The sequence below is a fragment of the Staurois parvus genome, unplaced genomic scaffold, assembly GCF_062004578.1.
Source record: "Staurois parvus isolate SC_StPar_1 unplaced genomic scaffold, SC_StPar_1.0 ptg001022l, whole genome shotgun sequence".
NCBI lineage: Eukaryota > Metazoa > Chordata > Amphibia > Anura > Ranidae > Staurois > Staurois parvus.
In genome coordinates, this window is record NW_028318818.1 from 344,735 (window position 1) to 368,674 (window position 23,940).

At 44.8% G+C, this 23,940-nt stretch overlaps 1 protein-coding gene across 2 annotated transcripts in view; it reads left to right on the plus strand.

Moving 5' to 3' along the window:
• ATG9A (autophagy related 9A) overlaps nt 1-23,940 on the plus strand; it is an 88,188-nt gene that overhangs the window by 62,141 nt on the left and 2,107 nt on the right. For both annotated transcript variants that reach the window (XM_089657697.1, XM_089657699.1), the window contains 4 exons: nt 1,081-1,247; nt 6,394-6,490; nt 8,324-8,531; nt 12,448-12,590. In XM_089657697.1, coding sequence (XP_089513823.1) covers nt 1,081-1,247; nt 6,394-6,490; nt 8,324-8,531; nt 12,448-12,590 — 615 coding nt within the window. The remainder of the gene's footprint in view (nt 1-1,080; nt 1,248-6,393; nt 6,491-8,323; nt 8,532-12,447; nt 12,591-23,940) is intronic.

A 23,940-nucleotide genomic window follows, 5' to 3' on the forward strand; every position in this document is an offset into this window, starting at 1 on the left:
GATGACCAGAGACTGCGGACACAGTACAGGAGATGACCAGAGACTGCGGACACAGTACAGGAGATGGACCAGAGACTGCGGACACAGTACAGGAGATGGACCAGAGACTGCAGACATAGTACAGGAGATGACCAGAGACTGCGGACATAGTACAGGAAATGACCAGAGACTGCGGACATAGTACAGGAGATGACCAGAGACTGCGGACACAGTACAGGAGATGACCAGAGACTGCAGACACAGTACAGGGGATGACCAGAGACTGCAGACATAGTACAGGAAATGACCAGAGACTGCGGACATAGTACAGGAGATGACCAGAGACTGCGGACACAGTACAGGAGATGGACCAGAGACTGCGGACACAGTACAGGAGATGGACCAGAGACTGCAGACATAGTACAGGAGATGACCAGAGACTGCGGACATAGTACAGGAAATGACCAGAGACTGCGGACATAGTACAGGAAATGACCAGAGACTGCGGACATAGCACAGGAGATGGACCAGAGACTGCAGACCTTTGGGGAGCGGAAGGGGGGAGCGGGTACCCGAATTTGACAGGTACCCCCACTTCCGCGGAGCTGTCCTCCCTCCCCGTCTTCTGGGACACGTGACAGGTCCCAGAAACCTGCCGGACCATTCACAAAGCGCAGCGCTTCTCGCACATGCGCAGTGGGCACCTGGCTGTGAAGCCGCAATCTGTCACAGCCGGGTGCCCACACTAAAGATGCCGGAGCCAGGGAGAGAAGATGATGAGGACACCACTGGACCGAGGAACAGGTAGGACAGAGGAGCAGGTTCTGCTGCACAGAAGAGGCGAGTGGCCATCCTGGTATTCTAACAAGGCTCCATATTCGCTCCATAAGAAGCACAGACATTTTCCCCCATTTTTGGGGGGGGGGAAAGTGCATCTTATGGAGCGAAAAATACAGTAGTTGTTGGTGTAGGAATGATTCGTATCTATAAATCTAGCGACAATACTCTTGCACCAGAAATAATCATGTACGTTATCAGTAGCCAATAAAAAGTGTACCGTTTCAGACATTTTTATTTCTGTCTCCCTCTGTTCTGTTTCAGCCGCACAGCCTTATGGCAAATGTCTTCACTGGAGTGTCTCCGGGAGGCTTCCCTCCACGCACTGACGTCCTCTGCTCTCCGCACATCTCTGCCGTGTCCGAGGTGGCCTCTGCTCTCCGTTCCCTGTCTCCACAGCAGTCCTGCCACACAGCAGTAAACCAGAGCGGGTGAGGAGAGCGCAGTGATGTAGACAACTGGAAGCTCCTGTCCTGCTCTGTTAAGCCGGCCATACTCAGGTCGAATTCCAAAAGAATTTTCTTTCGAAAATCTTTTCTAAGAATTTTCGTTCGAATTTTGCACCGTTAGTGGGCCACATCAACGGCCCATCGAATTTGAGTGATCGGGCATGTTGGACATTTTTTGAAAAAAGAACGAATTTCTAATCAATGATGGGAGAAGCATGCGGGAAATGTAATTGAAAAAGAAATGAGCTGGACAGAAAAGAAAATTCTTGGCCATGAAAATTCTTTTCTGTAGCAACATGAGGTGAAGTTAAAGGCTTGGTTGGTCGAATTTCGAAATCAATGGTGGCACCATCGGATCACAAAATGCACGGACTTTCTGGTTTTCTAAAGAAATTTTGTTTGGAATTCGACCCATGTATGGCCCCTGCAGTGTGTGTGTGTGTTTTTGTGTGTGCGTTTGTGTATATGTGTTATAATTTTCAGATGGAAACCCATGCAGAAGGGTTTGAATACATGACTTGGAGATAATGTACATATCTCAAACTGATTTTTTTATTACTTCTGTGACCATTTTTTTACAGTATGTCTGGTATTTTTTTTGGTAATGAAATGAATGAGTTAAAGGAGAAGTACAGCCATAGGTCATTTGGCTATACTTATCCTGTGGATCACAGGAGTGCAGTTGGTTCTGCACTCCTGTGACCTGTTTTTAGCTGACAGCGGACTGAAGCCTGCTGTCGGTTGACGCCACTCAGCTGGTGCAGACTAGGGAAAGATCTCAACTTCAAAGTTGGGATCCACTCTATAGTCTGTAGCGGCACCTGGCTCAGTTTCTCAGTGAAGCGCTAAGAGCCAGAGCCAGCCGCTACCCCGGCCCCTTCACAGTCCAGAGCTCCAGTGAGTGCTGGGGGGGGCTGAGCAGAAAGCAGTGATTGACAGTCGCCGCTCTCTGCTCAGAGCGGCTGGGAGAACTGAGCAATCAGCAGTTATGTGCTGTCGGTTGACATCACTCAGCTGGTCCAGACTAGGGAAAGATCTCGACTTCAAAGTCAGGATCCACTCTATAGTCTGTAGTGGCACCTGGTTCAGTTTCTCAGCGTTGCGCTAAGAGCCTTAGCCAGCCGCTCCCGCCTCCTTCACAGTCCAGAGCTCCAGTGAGGGCTGGGGGGGCTGAGCAGAAAGCAGTGATTGACAGTCGCCGCTCTCTGCTCAGAGCGGCTGGGAGAACTGAGCAATCAGCGGTCATGTGATCTCTGAGTTCTCACCCTTAGAGTTGGCGGGTGACAGATGCAGCACTGGACCAATGCTGCATCCACTTAGGTAAGTATAAATATGGGGGGGATAAAAGTCCTACTTCTCTTTTAAATTGTATGTCCAGTCAAAAATCTTTTTTTCTTTTTAGCTTCAGATAACATAGGGAAGGATTAGAACCCCTGTTAGGTTTCAACTGTTGTCTGCAACTGTATGAGGCTTTGTCCACACGTGTGGCTTGGGGGCTGTAAAATCAGGTGGTTGAGCTGTAGTTTTACCACTGCCACTGAACTCGACCAGTGCAAGTCTATAGGGTTGATATCGCAACCACGTGCAGCACACACGATTCCGTTGCCATGTACAGGGTTAAATCAGGTGGTGAGGAGACAATATAATGCCTCCTGACAGGCTGTCAAAGGCCTTCTGAAGAGCAATCCATATCATGGGCACCTGCTAATGTAAACAAACTATCACTGCAAAAAAAAAGAAAAAAAGGATCACTGACAGTACTCAACTGTGTTGCAGGTGCACTAATACAGCTACCATCATCTTACAGTGGTAAAATAAAAAAATGGGCAAATAGGAAGGAATTTTAATGCAGAAGAGATGTGCTTTGTCTCTTCTGCATTAAAGTTACTTACCTGCCTGTCCACCCCTTTACAGTGAGCCGCACGTACGCAGCTCACTGTCTAAAGCTGATTGATGTGATGTAATCCCCACCCAGCCAATGACAGCAGACGGTATTAAAGACCCAGAAGCCAGTCGTTTGAATATGTCATTGGCCAAGGAAGGGGGGTGGGGGGGAGGGACATTGCATCGCTGGAATTGAGGTGAGTATAGTTCCACTTTAAAGAGTAGCTTCCCTATTGTTGTGAAACAATATTCCCCTCTGGGTGATCTATGTACATTGCAAGAATTTAATAAACTTTGTTGCAGATTCCATCCTTTTGTTATTCTGAAGGAATAGCTGCTTGTTTGTTTGTTTGTTTGTTTGTTTGTTTGTGTCCATGAGCAGAGTGAATCTGGATGGAAGTGGTTTTATAATTATCAATCAGTTGTTGCGCTTGCAGGGCTCTAATGAGGAACGTGGCAGGGTCTGCATCCCTTTAGACGTGATTTCCCTTTTTCTTTTTCTTCTTTTGGAGTATCTCCCCAAAAATGAAATTTTTGTTGCAGGGGATGTACAAAATCTGATATGTATACAAAGAGACAAAAAGAGGGCGCACAGGCCTAGTGCATTACCTTAAAAGATGAGATTTATTGATAAAGAAGTATAATACTCACAAGAGAAATAAAATCAAATGGAAAGCATGTCACAGGGAATGCAGTGTGGTCCAAAAAACCCCTGAAGGTTGTCTGGTGGGGGACTGTAGACCTCTGGATAGCTGGTTGCTGATGCGTTTCGAGGTTGTACCTCTTCCTCAGAGCCCTAGAGGTACAACCTCGAAATGCGTCTGCCACCAGCTATCCAGAGGTCTACAGTCCCCCACCAGACTATCTTCAGGGGTTTTTTTGGACAACACTGCATTCCCTGTGACATGCTTTCCATTTGATTTTATTTATCTTGTGAGTATTATACTTCTTTATCAATAAATCTCATCTTTTAACCTCTTCACGCCGACCAAACGCAACTGTGCGGCCTCCCGGCGTCTGGGCCTAGATGCCGAGCGGCCACATATTTGCATTCTATTAAAAAAGGACATATGTGCCGAAAGCACACACCCTGCACGCTCCCAGCACACATGTCCAGTACTCACGGAAAGGTCCCGATTTCTTTCGATCGGGACCTTTCCTGATCATGTGCCGTCACGGCGGTCACATGACCCTAAACCCCGCCCCCTCCCGCCTTCTGAAACTCTTAAAGGGCCGGGAGGCGCCGGTGTGAAGGGGTTAAGGTAATGCACTAGGCCTGTGCGCCCTCTTTTTGTCTCTTTGTACACAGTTCTCTTTGGATTTCCCTGGTCTGTAGAGGGCAGCAAGGCTTGCATTCTTTTCATATACATGTGGGATATTGACACTGTGGAGTCCATTGTCCAGCGCAGGAGCTCTGGCATTCAGTTGCTTTTTTCTTCCTAACAAAAATCTGATTTGCACCTTTTTGCAGACTTCTGGGAAAATCCATGAACCAATCACACAAGCAGGAAATGACATTTCTAGGGTCGTTCTGCACATGTCTGTATACAGAACACCTCCAGGCAGCCATATTGCAATTTACAGAAAATTACAGCACTGCATATTGAAAAGGAAAGCTCATATTTAAAAATATTAATTTACAATATGACTTGTGTCGCAATTCTCTACTCTATATTAGTTTTTTTATTTGCTATTTTTTTCCCCCACAAAATTTTAATTATTCTTTAACCTATCTGGCGGTATTCCCAAGTGTAGCTCGGGGTTAACTTTCAGTACCACAAGCGGTAACCCCGAGCTACACTCTGCATCCCTGTTTCACTTACCTTGTCCTTCGCTCCCGTGATGTCCCCCCTGCAGCGTTGCTCCGCGATTTCTCGATCACTTACCTTGTCCTTCGCTCCCGTGATGTCCCCCCTGCAGCGTTGCTCCACGATTCCTCGATCACTTACCTTGTCCTTCGCTCCCACGCAGTCCCCCCTGCAGCGTTGCTCCACGATCACTTACCTTGTCCTGCGCTCCCGCGATGTCCCTCCTGCAGTGTCCCCGGCCGTGTCCTCCGGCTCATTACGGCATCTCTCTTCCGGGTTCCATTCCCTGCAAGCGTCAGGACGTACGGGGGACGGAACCGGCGGGAAATTCAAAAATGTAAAAATTTGACATTCACTAAATACACTAAAATCTGATAGTATAACATTCCTGTATCAAACCATTTCACATACATTTTGTCCCGAGTGCTTTGTCCGGCGCCCTGCCTGCATTTTTTGTTCTTTCTGCCTTGAAACTGAGAAACGTCCATGGCGTCCAAAAAGCGCCCCTTTAGGTCAAAAGCGGTTTTAGACCGGCTAGAGAACAGCGATAGTAAATCAGAACCACTTGCAGAATTGAGTGATAATGATTTGTGGGGGAAATTCGTCAGACACTGAAAACGATTTTGCGACTTTGCTCAGCGATGTGCGAACTTGGCGCTCTATTTCACATTTCAGTGTTTTTGGTTTGATTATATTATTGAATTACATTAATTATTATATTATTATTTTTTATGATTATTTATTATAATATAATTTCTGATTTCATGTTTCAAGTTTTATCATACCCGGGATGTTTACTAGACTCTTGTTCGGACAGATTTCAGTGAGTTATTCCTAAAAATTACAGTCCTACAATAAAAAAACAACATATTTCCATTGAAAACAATGTACCGCTTTGAGCACAGAACTACTGACATAATCAGACCGCTAGGGAGGTTACGTGAATACTTATACTATACTTTTACTTTATAAATAGGAAAATATATGAAAACAGTATATATGCAAAAACAAATATCCATTTAAGACCGTCATTACATAAGTGATTGTGTGATTGTGTCACTGTGCAACTGAAAATTACCTCTGCTGATTGTGTCCACTGCGATAGATCAGTCTGACCTGTTATACTAGGACCAGGGACCTATGAAAGTCACCATCACATTGCATGGTTATAGGTCCTTGTAACCTTTGTATCGAGTTAGGATCGCTTCCTCATTACAATAGTGGCAGTCAGTCTCTGGAGTCCTACTCTTCGAAGCAGTTCTATGACACCCTGTGATATGGCCAATTCATTACCCACCTAAAAAATGTCAGAATTCTCCAGTTAGCCTGGGGAAAAAGCAAGGTTCCCTACTTTGATGCTCATTCCAAACCTACGCTGGTCACTGTGTATATTTTGTTGACTTACTGGGATGTTTCTAAATTGATTCTTGTTTCAGTTTTGGCAGCAGCTTGTGGGAGGGCCCCATGAATAGCGGACCTTTATCTGAATACGCCTCAATGGAGATGAGCCTGCACGCCTTGTACATGCATGAGGTATGTTCTCATACGCCTCGCCCTACTCTTCATGTCTAGATATTAAGCTCCTACCATCAGTATTGAGATTATCTGAATTGTTTGTTGATTTCATCCTCACTGACACCTCTTTGTGATTGTTTGTTGATTTTATCCTCACTGACACCTCTTTGTGATTTTTTTGTTGATTTCATCCTCACTGACACCTCTTTATGATTGTTGATTTCATCCTCATTGACACCTCTTTGTGATTGTTGATTTCATCCTCACTGACACCTCTTTGTGATTGTTTGTTGATTTCATCCTCACTGACACCTCTTTGTGATTGTTGATTTCATCCTCATTGACACCTCTTTGTGATTGTTGATTTCATCCTCACTGACACCTCTTTGTGATTGTTTGTTGATTTCATCCTCACTGACACCTCTTTATGATTGTTTGTTGATTTCATCCTCACTGACACCTCTTTGTGATTGTTTGTTGATTTCCTCCTCACTGACACCTCTTTGTGATTGTTTGTTGATTTCATCCTCACTGACACCTCTTTGCGATTGTTGATTTCATCCTCATTGACACCTCTTTGTGATTGTTGATTTCATCCTCACTGACACCTCTTTGTGATTGTTTGTTGATTTCATCCTCACTGACACCTCTTTATGATTGTTTGTTGATTTTATCCTCACTGACACCTCTTTGCGATTGTTTGTTGATTTCATCCTCACTGACACCTCTTTGCGATTGTTTGTTGATTTCATCCTCACTGACACCTCTTTGCGATTGTTTGTTGATTTCATCCTCACTGACACCTCTTTGTGATTGTTTGTTGATGTCATCCTCACTGACACCTCTTTGTGATTGTTTGTTGATTTCATCCTCACTGACACCTCATTTGTGATTGTTTGTTGATTTCATCCTCACTGACACCTCTTTGTGATTGTTTGTTGATGTCATCCTCACTGACACCTCTTTGTGATTGTTTGTTGATTTCATCCTCACTGACACCTCATTTGTGATTGTTTGTTGATTTCATCCTCGCTGACACCTCTTTGTGAATTTGCAAACAAATAAAAAATAATAAAAAATCAGTCCCACTCCAAATCAATGGTAAAAAAAAAAAAAATGATAAAAAATATATTTTTTATATTTTTCATATTTTTAATTTTATAATTTTATAATTTTTTTTTGTTACTATTGATTTGGAGTGGAATTGATTTTTTAATTATTTTTCATTTTTTTGCAGTGTGTATTTATTTATTGTTACATATTTGCGCTGTTTTGATGTTTTATATTTTTTTTGGTGTTTACACTAATGAGCAGCAGCATTTATTTATTTGGTATATAATTTTCACGAATTTTGGCGCTGGTGATTTGTGTTTAAACAGTCTTTGTGAATTTGGCCTGCAACTAATTTGACAATACAGACAATACACCTCCTCCCACGCTTGCCTCCAGGACTTCTCCAGAGCCTCTCCCATCTTCTGGAACTCCCTACCCCAGTATGTCCAGTCAGTCCCCACTCTCTTTCTTTAGGCAATCTTTGAAAACTCACTTATTCAGGGAAGCCTACCCCACCTCCACCTAAGAACTGTACTTGAATCACCTCCGCCAGATCATCCCCCTCAGCTATCACCTTTTTTACCACCTCCTCCTTCCTTTAGATTGTAAGCTCCACAAGCCGGGCCCTCCTATTCCCTCTGTACTGAAATGTATTGTAATTGTACTGTCTCCTTTATATTGTAAAGTGCTGCGCATACTATTGGCGCTATATAAATCCTGTATAACAATGAATTGGTTTTCGCACATTGCTTATATAAAGTGGTCTTTGAGTACGTTCTGTCTGCTTTCTACCGACAGTTACATCAACAGCAGACCCGTATGGCAGCAGGGCGGCACATATGGCACAGACAGGAGAGCGATGACAGCGGGGATAGCGGGCCGGCTGATGGACTCATCAACACTACAGGCAACATCCCATCCTCTGCCAGCTGCCCCTCCCCTGGAGCACTGCTGCAGGAAGACAGGATGCCACCAATCAGTGCTCACAGGTTCAGTGCCAGCACAGGTAGGAGTGTCTCTCTACATGTTCTGGAGGGATTAAAGGGAACCTGTCAACATAGAATGTGGTAGCTGCCACCACTGACTTATCTCTGTAGGTACAAATTAATAGGCTGTCATCTCTATCCTTCCTTTTATTACTTGGAGCGACTTTGCTGGCAGTAAAAAGCGTGTTTAAAAAGTCCTTCCTCGCAAATTAACGCGTTTATATTTACACCTCACAATTCCCCCTATCTAGAACTACTCTAGCTGAAAAACCTCTCCTGGCAGAAAATGAAACCTCTACCTTCCACCAACCTTTACTTATTCCTTTTGTTTTTTTATACTGTGAGATATACTCACTTTAGTCTGCCGTCCAGGTACCCCTTCATTGCCATTTTCGGATGCAGGGGACTGGTAATCCTGGGATGCAGATGTGCCCAGTCAGTCCCCTTTTTTTCTGACGTCATCCACTTCTGGATCCTGAGAGAACCCTGGCGCTGGACAGCCAATAGGAATTGTCCAGATCACGCAGGCAGTGATGAGGGGATCTGAAGAAAGACTCCGCTTTCTGTACGCAGGAGAAAAGAGAGACTCGGGACTGGAATGTCATGTGACTGTGCATTCAGGTGAGTAATAAGAGCATTTAGGTAAAGGATGGGTGTGGAAAAGGGGGGCTGTGTCTGTGAGGGCATCCTGGAAAGGAGCGTTTAGCATCTGACACTCTCGGGTGGGTTGGGTGTTTGGTCCTTCTTTTGTGCTCTGTGGTCCCTTTTTTAAGGAGTGTGAGTATAACCTGCGCAGAGGACTGATCAATTAGACCGACTGCTGCTAGGAAAATCACAAATGTGTACCGGTGGAAAAATGTGTGAGTTCAAACATAAAAATTTCTGCGCTGCCTCTCCCAAAAACTACCTTAAATAATCAATTAAATACATGAATGAACTCCGTATTACACAAAGGATACCCACAAATGTGCATGTGCTATAATGCCCCGTGGGCTGGCAATTATATCCCTCCTCCCCAGTGACTAAATCTCAAATAAACCAATAAGTAAATACAAGGTGCTTAAAGGACAACAGTGCTAAAAATAGCACATATACAATGCCATGAATCATGGCCACGCTCCTGATGATGTCATAGGACGAAACATGTAGAGAGGGGCTTGATAGCGCTACACTTGTCTTGAGAAGGAATTGCTTTTTGCTGGGATTTAAAGTGCCATACACATGGTTTTTATGTAAGTGCTATTTTAAATGTTTTTTATACAATGCCATGAAACGTGGCCACGCTCCTGATGACGTCACACGATGAAACATGTAGAGAGGGGCTTGATAGCGCTACACTTGTCTGAGAAGGAATTGCTTTTTGCTGGGATTTAAAGTGCCATACACATGGTTTTTATGTAAGTGCTATTTTAAATGTTTTTTACCTAATAAATATGGTGTTACGCTATGGAAGTTTACCTTTGATGTTTTTACGGTGGAGGAGTACTGTGTAGGTTCTGGAGGAGTTTTGTCGCAAACGATTGATCTAGAGGTGTTTCCACTATGGAGTCTGTCATCAGCATATAGAGGTGTCAAGATCACACAGACGGCCAACTTTCCTGCAGGAGAGCACTGCAACATCTTAATGCCATGAAACTGTGTATACAGTGAAATTGTATAAAAATATATATGTATATTTTAAAGTCCCAATAATTGTGCAAACATATAAAAGTTAAAAAAAACTCCAAAGAAACCCCCATCTGCATCTGGTGTGAATATTAAGTGATACAGTAGTAAATCTTCTTATCCATAGCAATTCTCTGTGCGTCAATTAGTGCTCCCCCTCCAGAGCCCCACTCAGCACAGATTGACCACCTAGAATGGTAGGTCAAATATCGCATGAGATGTTGCAGCGCTCTCCTGCAGGCAAGTTGCCCATCTGTGTGGTCTTGACACCTCTATACGCTGATGACAGACTCCATAGTGGAAACGCCTCTAGATCAATCGTTTGTGACAAAACTCCTCCAGGACCTCCACAGTACTCCTCCACCACCCTAAAACCATCAAAGGGAAACTTCCATAGCGTAACACCGTATTTATTAGGTAAAAAATAGAAAAAAATAAAAAAAAACCATGTGTATGGTACTTTAAATCCCAGCAAAAAGCATTTCCTTCTCAGAGGACAAGTGTAGCACTATCAAACCCCGCTCTACATGTTTCGTCCTATGACGTCATCAGGAGCGTGGCCACGTTTCATTGCGTTGTATATGTACTATTTTTAGCACTTTAAGCACCTTATATTTACTTATTGGTTTATTTGGGATTTAGTCACTGGGGAGGGGGATATAATTGCCAGCCCAAAGGGCATTATAGCACATGCACATTGGTGGGGACCCTTTGTGTAGTATGGAATTCATTAATTTATTTAATTATTTAAAGTAGTTTTTGGGAGAGGCAGCGCAGCAATTTTTATGTTTGCCCTTTTGTAAGGGGTCAGCAGAAAAAAACAGTTCAAAGAGGAATCTAAAACACTCAAAAGTGTGCTAGATGCTAAAAAAAGTTCAGCCAAAGTAGCTGAAATCAACAACACGAGAGGGGTAAAAACATGACCCTTTTACTTTGCACAGAATCTATTTTGAAATAGTCCTTAAAGAGTAACCCCACTTTTGTTGAGGAAAAAAAACACTCCCCTCTAGGTGATCTAAGTACATTGCAAGGATTTTAACAAACTTTGTTGCAGATTCCTACCTTTTGGTATTTTAAAGAAATAGCTGTTTGTCTGTGTCCATCTGCAAAGTCATTGTGAATGGGAGTGACTTTATAATTACCAGTTAGCTGATACACTGGCAGGGTTGTAATGAGGTAAGTGGCAGGATCTGCATCCCGAAATATGATTTCCTTTTGGGAGTATCTCACCAAAAGGCGTATTTTTGTTGCAGGGGATGCCCAAAATCTGACTTGTCTCTAAGTGAAGTCTTCTGGGAAAATCAGTGAGCCAATCGCACAAGCACGAAAAGGCATTGTTGGGGGGCATTCCGTACACCATCTGTGTACAGAATGCCTTCAGGTAGCCATAATTATTTATTTATTATTTATTTCAGGTACTTATATAGCGCTGTCAATTTACGCAGAGCTTTACATATATATTGTACATTCACATCAGTCCCTAACCCTCAAGGGGTGTACAATCTAAGGTCCCTAACTCACATTCATACATACACATACTAGGGACAATTTAGACAGGATCCAATTAACCTACCAGCATGTCTTTGGAGTGTGGGAGGAAACCGGAGTACCCAGAGGAAACCCACGCAGTCCCAGGGAGAACATGCAAACTCCAGGCAGGTGGTGCCGGGGTTGGGATTCGAACCAATGACCCGAGTACTGCCAGGTGGAAGTGCTAACCATTTAGCCACTGTGCTGTCCTATATTGCATTGCATTGTACAGAAAAAGTACAGTGTTTCAGGTTAGAATGGAAAGGTACATTTTAACATTCATTTTTAACATTCAACTACAATATAACTTGTGTAGCAATCGTATACGCTATATTATTTTTTTTATTTTCTACATTTTTTCCCCACAAAAGTGGAGTTACCCCTTAAACTCTAATGAATCACTGACCCAGAAAAAGCATGCGCTCAGTGTCAGGGTATCCATCATGTACTTGTTCAAGTTTAGTAACACACCAGATAGTGAAGAAAATAAAAAGATGACGTCTCCGATGCCTGGAAATGCAAGTCCTCCAATACATGATTCTGTTGAAGTGAACCTGTCAATTCATTGATGTGCTGAAACTGCTGACATCATGTACTGTTTGTTCAAAATGTTTTACGTGCTTCTAGTTATCTCCGCAATGCAGGATACCATCAATAATACACTAGCCTTCAAACTCCGATGTCACAAAGTTGTAATGTTTGAAAAATGTGTTATAAACTGGAGTTCTTCTAAATCTGCAGATTTTGGATCCATGCAGAGAGCCTCTTCCAACCTAGCAAAGCAGCCAATGGGAGGGTGGAGTGAGGAGGGACAGACAGCCAAGCACCCAGATCCTGTTCCGGAGGAAAGCTCGGAGGATGAGATGCCACCCCAAACTCATAAGGTATTGTCCTAGTTCAGATTCATATATGTGACATCCTAGTGCCTCATGATAGGACTAGGGGCGGACTGACCATTTGGAAGCTTGGGCACTGCCCGAGGGCCCGGGGTCAGTAGGGGGCCCCATGAGATGCCCCTGGTACCTTTTTCATAGACTTTTTTGAGTTTGGGCAAGGACACCGGGGCCCCATGATCCCCTATTGCCCGGGGGCCCTATGAGTTGTCAGTCCACCCCTGGATAGGACTATAGGGACATTAGTGTGAATAAAGTGATTGTGAGCTAATATGTGGTATTTACATTTAAATAAATTAAATTAGTTTCAATTAATTAATATTATAATAGTGGTGCCTCAACATTAATACACATACCCATAAAACTGTGCAAAATAAAATGTTAATAAATGAAATGTGTGTCGCGCTCCACAACCTTATTATATCTGTGATATAAACATATAATTTATATACCTCCTATACCAGTGGTCGGCAAGCTGCGGCTCGCGAGCCACATGTGGCTCTTTACAAACTTTAATGCGGCTCTTCTGTGTGCCGGGCGCCCGCTCCCCTCCCTCCTCTCGGGCGGCCGCCCCAAAAGTCAGCAATGGGCAAACTACGGCCCGGCGGACCTTTTAATCCGGCCCGCGGAGCGTGGCAAACATTGGCTGTCAGGATGTAGGCGGGGCAGCCAGGATGTAGGCGGGGCAGTGTGACAAACTCCTCTCACAGTCCGCCCTGAAGACCGGAACTGCGCGGGAACACGGCGAGAGGAACGCGCGGAGCAAAGGTAAGTGAATTGACACAATATGGGGAATGAATTACTATATGGGGGATGAATTACTATGGGGGATGAATTACTATGGGGGATGAATTACTATATGGGGGATGAATTACTATATGGGGGATGAATTACTATGGGGGATGTATTACTATATGGGGGATGAATTACTATGGGGGATGAATTACTATATGATGGATGAATTACTATATGGGGGATGAATTACTATAGGGGGGATGAATTACTATGGGGGATGAATTATTATGGGGGATGAATTACTATATGGGGGATGAATTACTATGGGGGATGAATTACTATATGGGGGATGAATTACTATATGGGGGATGAATTACTATGGGGGATGAATTACTATGGGGGATGAATTACTATATGGGGGATGAATTACTATATGGGGGATGAATTACTATGGGGGATGAATTACTATGGGGGATGAATTACTATGGGGGATGAATTACTATATGGGGGATGAATTACAATGGGGATGAATTACTATATGGGTGTCAAGGTCCTACCTTTTCCCTGTGGTTATGTTACTTCATGTGCTGGTGTCCATCTTGGATTCTGCTGTGCATGATGGGAGTCCTTTTATGCCTTCAGGTTTCTGTGGTCCATCCTCCAGAGGGGTGTGGCTGATGACATATAAGCCTGTGGCCCGCACATGCTCTTTGCACTTGTGTCTTGTGTCTTTGTGTTGCTGTTACTCTGTTCTGACTCTCGTGACTCTCCTGGTATCTGATTCGGCTTGTCTTGACTATTCTTTGTATTCTCCTTTGATCTGACCCTCTGTTGCTGAACCCGGCTCGTGACCTGTGATTCTCGTCTGCTGTCCTGTACTGTTCTGTCCTGTTGTTGTTGACCCCGGCTTGTCTGACTACTCTTTTGTCTCTTCCACCAGCTACACGCCATTGGCGGCGGCCATTACCGCAGCTGAGGTGTCTCGGGGGCCGCGACCTGGTTCCTGGCTGCGTCAAGTCCATCCCCACCATCAGGGGCCCTGGTGAAGGGCAGCCTGGGACTTAGACTCCGCGCCCTGAGGGACTTCGGTCTGTGGGTGGTGGTTGTCGTCAGCCAGTGCGTTACATTGTTAGGCCTGCCTGTCCGTTCCTCAGCTCCTGCCCTGACATTACACAAGTGCCATGAACCCTGACGGTGCAGGCACGCCTTCGCTCCCAATGCTAGTCGCCAGACTCGATCAACAGGATCACCTGTTGGATCAGTTCGCTCAGGCGTTGCAAACTCTGCTTGCACGCACCGCGCACCTTACTCCTGGTGTTATTAGGCCGGTTGTCGCTCCGGTGGTCGCTTCCGCTGCTGTTCCGCTTGCTGTGCCTACCGCCGCGGCTGATGCGGCACCCGCGGTGTCCAGAGGTATGACCGGTTCAGCCCCTCTTCCACAGCGCTTTGGGGGTGAGCCGAGTCAGTGTCGTGGGTTCCTCAACCAGGTGGGTATTTATTTTGAATTAATACCCCACGCCTTTCCGTCTGAGAGGTCAAAGGTGGGGTTCCTCATCTCACTACTCTCAGACAAGGCCTTGGCCTGGGCAAATCCCTTATGGGAGAGGAACGACCCGGTGATTCAAGATTTTTCTGGTTTTGTCGATGCCTTCCGTAGGGTATTCGACGTACCGGCTCGTTCCGCCTCGGCGGCCAAGCTGCTCATGACCATGCATCAGGGTTCACGGACCGTGGCCGAGTATGCTATAGAGTTTCGTACCCTGGCGGCAGAGGTCGGTTGGAACAATGAGGCTCTGGTGGCTGCGTTTTCCCATGGTCTTTCTGACTCATTGAAGGACGAGATTGCAGCTAAGGAACTGCCTGTGGTGTTGGAGGAGCTCATCTCTTTCCTGATCCTGATTGACACCAGGCTCAGGGAGAGGCCTTCACTCAAGGAACGCCTGCGGAGGCCTTCCAATCGACTGGCACCTGCGTTTTCTGTCCCACCCGTTCCTCCCTCTCCTCCCACGCCTCCTGGGGATAGCTTGTCTGGTGGGGAACCCATGCAGCTGGGGTTTGCTCGCCTTTCCGAGGGGGAGCGGGCCGCTCGGCGTCGGGAGGGTCGCTGCCTGTACTGTGGCCTCGGTGGGCACTTTCGGCAGTCTTGTCCGGTCCGTCCGGGAAACGCTCGCACCTGAGATCATGTCGGGGACAGATCTTGGGTGGAGTTTCCTCGTCCCCGGCGTTCCGCAAGGATAAGCCACTGATCACCGTGGTCCTTTCTTGGACAGGGGGCTCGGTGACGGCCCAGGCGTTGGTAGACTCTGGGGCCGGTGGGTTGTTCTTGGACAGCTCGTTTGCTGCGCAGCACTCCATTCCCCTGCAGGCTCGTGCTGCCCCATTGGTTCTCGAAGCAATAGATGGCAGGCCCCTGCAGCCGCCGCAGGTTACCCACGAGACCCTGCCAATAGAGGTAGCCATTGGGGCTGTTCACAGGGAGTTGGCCTGTTTTCAGGTGATTTCTTCCCCACACTATTCGGTGGTTTTGGGGTATCCCTGGCTCCAGAGGCACAATCCAACCTTCAATTGGCAAACAGCCGAGATTCTCTCATGGTCTCCACAGTGTGGGGCCGGGTGCATCCGGGGGCCGGTTAAGGTATTGTGTGCCTCCTCGGACTCTGCGTTGCCCACCGACTATGGGGAATACCGGGACGTGTTCGATAAGGTATGCGCTGGTACCTTACCACCGCATCGTCCTTACGACTGCGCCATATCCCTGCAACCCGGGGCCACTCCTCCACGTGGCAGGGTGTACCCTCTCTCGGTTGCGGAGAATAAGGCCATGGAGGAGTACGTGGTGGATGCGCTTTCCCGGGGGCACATTCGTAAGTCTACTTCCCCAGCAGGAGCGGGGTTTTTTTTCGTAAAGAAGAAAGGTGGGGAATTGAGGCCCTGCATCGATTATAGGGGTCTCAATCGGATTACCATTAAAAATGCATATCCAATTCCTTTGATTTCTGAGTTATTCGACCGCCTTAAGGGAGCAACGGTCTTTACCAAACTCGACCTTAGGGCGGCGTACAACCTCGTACGGATCAGACAGGGGGATGAGTGGAAGACCGCGTTTAACACCAGAACTGGGCACTACGAATACCTGGTGATGCCCTTCGGATTGTGTAATGCGCCCGCGGTCTTTCAGGAATTCATAAACGATGTCCTTCGTGATTTGTTGCAGCAATGCGTAGTGGTTTACCTGGATGACATCTTGGTTTACTCTACCTCCATGGAGTCCCATGTCCAGGATGTTAAGCAGGTGCTGCAACGATTGCGTGAGAACGGACTCTTTTGTAAACTCGAGAAGTGCGAGTTCCATCGATCCCAGGTTGCCTTTTTGGGCTACATAATTTCCGCGGAGGGGGAGGGGCCCTTGAGGGGGAGGTACTGTCAAGGTCCTACCTTTTCCCTGTGGTTATGTTACTTCATGTGCTGGTGTCCATCTTGGATTCTGCTGTGCATGATGGGAGTCCTTTTATGCCTTCAGGTTTCTGTGGTCCATCCTCCAGAGGGGTGTGGCTGATGACATATAAGCCTGTGGCCCGCACATGCTCTTTGCACTTGTGTCTTGTGTCTTTGTGTTGCTGTTACTCTGTTCTGACTCTCGTGACTCTCCTGGTATCTGATTCGGCTTGTCTTGACTATTCTTTGTATTCTCCTTTGATCTGACCCTCTGTTGCTGAACCCGGCTCGTGACCTGTGATTCTCGTCTGCTGTCCTGTACTGTTCTGTCCTGTTGTTGTTGACCCCGGCTTGTCTGACTACTCTTTTGTCTCTTCCACCAGCTACACGCCATTGGCGGCGGCCATTACCGCAGCTGAGGTGTCTCGGGGGCCGCGACCTGGTTCCTGGCTGCGTCAAGTCCATCCCCACCATCAGGGGCCCTGGTGAAGGGCAGCCTGGGACTTAGACTCCGCGCCCTGAGGGACTTCGGTCTGTGGGTGGTGGTTGTCGTCAGCCAGTGCGTTACATTGTTAGGCCTGCCTGTCCGTTCCTCAGCTCCTGCCCTGACAATGGGGGATGAATTACTATATGGGGGATGAATTACTATGGGGGATGAATTACTATATGGGGGATGAATTTTCAGTTTTAAAAATGTGGCTCTCAAAATAAATTTCAATCGTGGTTTTGGCGAGATTTGGCTCAGTTGAAAAAAAAGGTTGCCCACCACTGTCCTATACCAATCATAAAATTGTGCTATTAATTCCTAAATAAATATATAAAAAATATACTAAATAAACCAATAGAAAAAGCGCCACACTATATAAACAAATTAAACCGTGTGTTAGCAGCAACACCCAACCCAAAAAATATATAAAAAATTATTTTGGCAAAGTGAACAATATCTAATAAGGGCATGCGCTAAACAAAATTATATATCACCATATAATTAAGTGTCCCTAATAAATCTGTGCAAAGTCCAAAACAAACTCAAAATGTCCTCTGTGAATTCATAACATTGTGAATAATCCACGACCAAATGAATTAGATGTACTCACCAGAGCTATATGCTGATCAAATTATAGACCAGCAATAGCACTTGTGCTCTGGGAGCGATGGGTAAACGATCTCCAGGTATTATATGTAGTAATGTTCAATAATAGTCAAATCCAGGTGATCAATAATGGTAATCAGCATAAAGACCAGCATATCACTACCAGAAGCAACATTCTCCAGCCAAAGATCTCATGATGAATCTCTCAATTTACCTCCGTATCTCCATATATGCATGAGTCACATTCAGGGACAAAGGAATAAACATAATGATGCAGTACGTTTAAAACACATCTATATTTATTAAAATACCAAACAACTCACAAGAGAGGTGTTGTCAGGAATGGACTTGCCAATAGCGGTGGGACTCACCTGCCTTGTGGGTTGCAGTACCAGGGCTGGCCAGCGGGTGCTCTCAGAAATCAGAGACTCACCCCTGCAGTCAGCCAAAACACCTGATTGCAGGGCTTGTATTTAAGGAATGGCCAGACTCGCAGTCAGGGCCTTGGTGTGTGTTTTTCCGTGGGCCCCTGTATCTTGTAACCTGCATTGCTGTTCCTGTTCTGCCTGACTTGTTGCCGACCCTGCCTGATCCTGACCTCTGCTGACTTCTCCTGTTTGATCCCTGGCTTGTGACCCTGACCATTCTCTGCCTGACCCCCTGTACCTACCTGTCCGTTAGTTATCAACCCGGCCTTCCTGACTACGTTGTGCTCCATATGTGTATGTACCTGTGTATCTATATCAGTTTAGGTTTGGGTTTGTTTCACCCTGTTGTATGTATTTGTGTTAGCTTGGGGTTTGGTGCACTGCGTTTATATTTGTATTGTTAGTCTTAATAAATTGTCTTATTTATACCATATCTGAAGCCTGCGTTTCCCTGTGTCAGTACACACATCTCTGGTCATACCCAGAGCCCTGACAGGTGTCCAGACAGACACCAGCTTAATCGCCAATACACAGCACTAAAGTAATGGACGATCCCCACTCACCGCAGATCACCTCCGACACACACTGGGAAAAGGAGCGTCCTGACATCAACATCAAGTAGGGGATGCCCAACGCGTTTCGTCACCACGACACCACGTCACCACGATGTCATCAATATTAAATTGATAATATTGATAATTATTATAAATTTCATATAATACACAATCGTGCTGAATAGTCAATCAATATTACATTCAAGTGAATGTGCCACACTAATCATATCTTCATAATTAAATAGTGATGAAAAAGTGCATTCAAAAAATGTAAAATTAATTATTAATATAAAAATTAATTTAATTAATATATAAATATATTTAAAAATATAAAATTTATTAATAGAGTTCACTCTGTGATTCAAATCTTGCTGTGCAGGTGAAATAAACTCTTGCTGTGCTGAGAAATGTATGCGCTCACCTCACATATAGCCAAACTGTTAAGTAAGGCTAATAACGCTTTTGTGTCCTAAGTAAACCAGATGGTATTTTCCAGGCTGAAAAGATATATTCCAGGATTTGATGGATAGACCGTACTGTCACCCTTCTCCCACTGCGGGTCTCCTAGACTCTTTCCTGGCCGCGCTGTGCATCAGTGGATGGATGTGGTATTTCTCCCCTCGTCCTGCAGGGGTCTGTATACTGCCTCCACCTCTCCTCCACCAGCAGGGACCACAATCCTCCCCCCCCACACCCCCCAGGGACCGCACTCCGCTCACTGATCTCCCGGACCACACTGCCGCCACCAGCACCACGTGCTCCCCCCCCTTTCTCCCGGAATGCCCCTATAGGGACTATAGGGACATTGTTCTGAAGAGTAGCAAAGTCATTGTTTATATCTAGATGAGGTCACATCTGTAAAACAGATTTGAAGGGAAGGATCTTCCAGCTATTTAGAATAGCAGTAATCCAATAAGAATCCATCTTCTCCTGCTCTGTCTTTAGAGGAGTACATTTTGATGGGATTAATAAGCAGTGTTCATAGAATAAGATTGTCTCTTTCATCGTTGTCACCAGAGCTGGAAGTGAAGGAAAATATCAAAAAGCTCTTAAACAGCATACAGTCCTGACAGTTTTTCCAGGTGAACCCTGGGGATATTCTCCCCAGCACTTCCTTTCCCCAGGCACTACAAAACTAAACATTTTTTCCCCTACTTTTCCTTTTTTTCACCAAAATTGACATTTTAAAAGTGAGTGCTCAGCTCAGCTATGAGGAAAGATTAGAGGAACTGAATGTATTCTCTCTTGAGAGGAGGAGATTAGGGGGGATATGATCTCCATGTATAATACATAAGGGGGGATATGATCTCCATGTATAATACATAAGGGGGGATATGATCTCCATGTATAATACATAAGGGGAGGATATGATCTCCATGTATAATACATAAGGGGGGATATGATCTCCATGTATAATACATAAGGGGGGATATGATCTCCATGTATAATACATAAGGGGGGATATGATCTCCATGTATAATACATAAGGGGGGGATATGATCTCCATGTATAATACATAAGGGGGGATATGATCTCCATGTATAATACATAAGGGGGGATATGATCACCATGTATAATACATAAGGGGGGATATGATCTCCATGTATAATACATAAGGGGGGATATGATCTCCATGTATAATACATAAGGGGGGATATGATCTCCATGTATAATACATAAGGGGAGATATGATCTCCATGTATAATACATAAGGGGGGGGGATATGATCTCCATGTATAATACATAAGGGGGGATATGATCTCCATGTATAATACATAAGGGGGGATATGATCTCCATGTATAATACATAAGGGGGAGATATGATCTCCATGTATAATACATAAGGGGAGATATGATCACCATGTATAATACATAAGGGGGGGATATGATCTCCATGTATAATACAAAAGGGGGATATGATCTCCATGTATAATACAAAAGGGGGATATGATCTCCATGTATAATACAAAAGGGGGATATGATCTCCATGTATAATACAAAAGGGGGGATATGATCTCCATGTATAATACAAAAGGGGGGATATGATCTCCATGTATAATACATAAGGGGGGATATGATCTCCATGTTTAATACATAAGGGGGGATATGATCACCATGTATAATACATAAGGGGGGGATATGATCTTCATGTATAATACATAAGGGGGATATGATCTCCATGTATAATACATAAGGGGGATATGATCTCCATGTATAATACATAAGGGGGGAATATGATCACCATGTATAATACATAAGGGGGGATATGATCACCATGTATAATACATAAGGGGGGATATGATCTCCATGTATAATACATAAGGGGGGATATGATCTCCATGTTTAATACATAAGGGGGGATATGATCTCCATGTATAATACATAAGGGGGGGATATGATCTCCATGTATAATACATAAGGGGGGATATGATCTCCATGTATAATACATAAGGGGGGATATGATCTCCATGTATAATACAAAAGGGGGATATGATCTCCATGTATAATACAAAAGGGGGGATATGATCTCCATGTATAATACAAAAGGGGGGATATGATCTCCATGTATAATACATAAGGGGGGATATGATCTCCATGTATAATACATAAGGGGGGATATGATCTCCATGTATAATACATAAGGGGGGATATGATCTCCATGTATAATACATAAGGGGGGATATGATCTCCATGTATAATACATAAGGGGGGATATGATCTCCATGTATAATACATAAGGGGGGATATGATCACCATGTATAATACATAAGGGGGGATATGATCACCATGTGTAATACATAAGGGGGATATGATCACCATGTGTAATACATAAGGGGGGGATATGATCTCCATGTATAATACATAAGGGGGATATGATCACCATGTATAATACATAAGGGGGGATATGATCTCCATGTATAAATACATAAGGGGGGATATGATCTCCATGTATAATACATAAGGGGGGATATGATCTCCATGTATAATACATAAGGGGGGATATGATCTCCATGTATAATACATAAGGGGGATATGATCTCCATGTATAATACATAAGGGGGAATATGATCTCCATGTATAATACATGAGGGGGGATATGATCTCCATGTATAATACATGAGGGGGGATATGATCTCCATGTATAATACATGAGGGGGGATATGATCTCCATGTATAAATACATCAGTGGTTCATATAGTGAACTCTGTGTAGAGTTATTCCCCCTGAGGTCATCACAGAGGACAAAGGGGCACTCTTTACATCTGGAGGAAAAGAAATTTAATCTCCAAACACGGAAAGGTTTCTTTACAGTGAGAGCTGTGAAAATGTGGAATAGACTCCCTCAAGAGTTGGTTCTGGCAAGCTCAGTGGAATGCTTAATGCTGGATTCTTTCTTGGATACACAGAATATAACTGGATATAACATTTATAGGTAAAGTTGATCCAGGGAATATCCAATTGCCTCTCGGGGGATCAGAAAGGAATTTTTCCCCTGCAGGAGCATATTGGATCATTGGATTGTTGCATCCCTCTGAATCAACTGTGGGTATAGGATTATAACTTTTTTTTTTTGGGTTGAACTGGATAGACGTTTGTCTTTTTTCAGCCAGACTAACTATGTAACTATGTAAGCTGCTGCAGTAAAGAAATAAAGGAGTACTGATTAATGCAAGGTAAGAGATGACATTTATAAAAGTGCATTTACATTTTTGCCCAGAGTTCAGCTTTAACCAGGGGCGGACTGACAACTCATGGGGCCCCCGGGCAATAGGAGATCATGGGGCCCCTGTGTCCTTTCCCAAACTCAAAAAAGCCTATGAAAAAGGTACCAGGGGCATCTCATGGGGCCCCCTACTGACCCCGGGCCCTCGGGCAGTGCCCGAGTTTCCAAATGGTCAGTCCGCCCCTGGCTGTAACCATGGCCATCTCTATTCAAAACATAAAAATGTTAGATTTACACTTTAACATTATAGTAGAACTATGGCCTCCTATTAAAAATATGTGCTGCAGCATTTAGGTATAAGTGTTTTGCCACTTAGTGCTCTCATAGTTTATCTGCCAAATCCCCCATATTCCTATTGATCCTGCCAGTGAGGTCCAGCTAGTGCAGCATCCTGCTATGGTGTGGCGACAATGCTGCACTTCCCCAGAATTCAGAGCAGTGTTGTCACTCTCATCTAGGCTGGTTGATTGCTTGCACATTGCATATTGCAGAGGGTATATCAGTATTGTCACTACAAATTCACAAGCCTGTAGATTGGGAATTAGCACCTGGCCACACATAGTCCTGCACCCTGCTTTCTGGATGGACAGCACTGCCTCTGTTGCTGAAAAGCTCCCACTGTGAGCTGCAGCGCCTGGAAGGGAGAGTGTATGAGATTCAAATGAAGGGGGATTTTGGCTCAGTCAGGGAAGGTAAAGAAAGTTTTTTGTTTGCTTTATGAAGCTTGTGCATCACATAGTAACTGGACCTGGGACTTGTTTAGGTTGTCATACAAGAATTATACCATGCATTATACATAGAAACATAAATTCCCGCACAACATTTCCTGCTGAACTCTCTCTTCCTGGAGAGCACAGGAAGGGGAGGGCAGAGTATAGAGGTTGTGGACAGGGTTGACCAGACTTACGAGGAATCTTCCCACCTGAAACACTTTCTTTCCCACATCCTATCCGACCCAATTGGAGTGACCCCAACCTCTCCACACTATTCTGTAGTACGCCTTATGATTTCCTCTCTTACTCTACCTATGACCCCACTTTTTACACTTGGCTTTCTCTACATTTTACCCCCCTATAGACCCCCTCCTCCCTTCCTTCCCCTCCTCCTTTCCTTCCCCTTGTCCTTTTTTTTTTCTACCCCAGTCCTTTGGGGGTGGAATATTCGCAGTCCGGAGTACAGCTTCTATAGGGGGAATGCATTGGCCGTAGTGCAGACAGCGACCTTTACACCCTATAACAATGGATCCCCCCGACATGCCTGTATCTCAGCTTGTTATATTCTGGGTCAGCGTTCATATCCACCTCATTACTACAGACGAGCTAGCCAACTTGAAAATCGATAACAACATTGGAAGTTTGAGGAGCTCACAAGC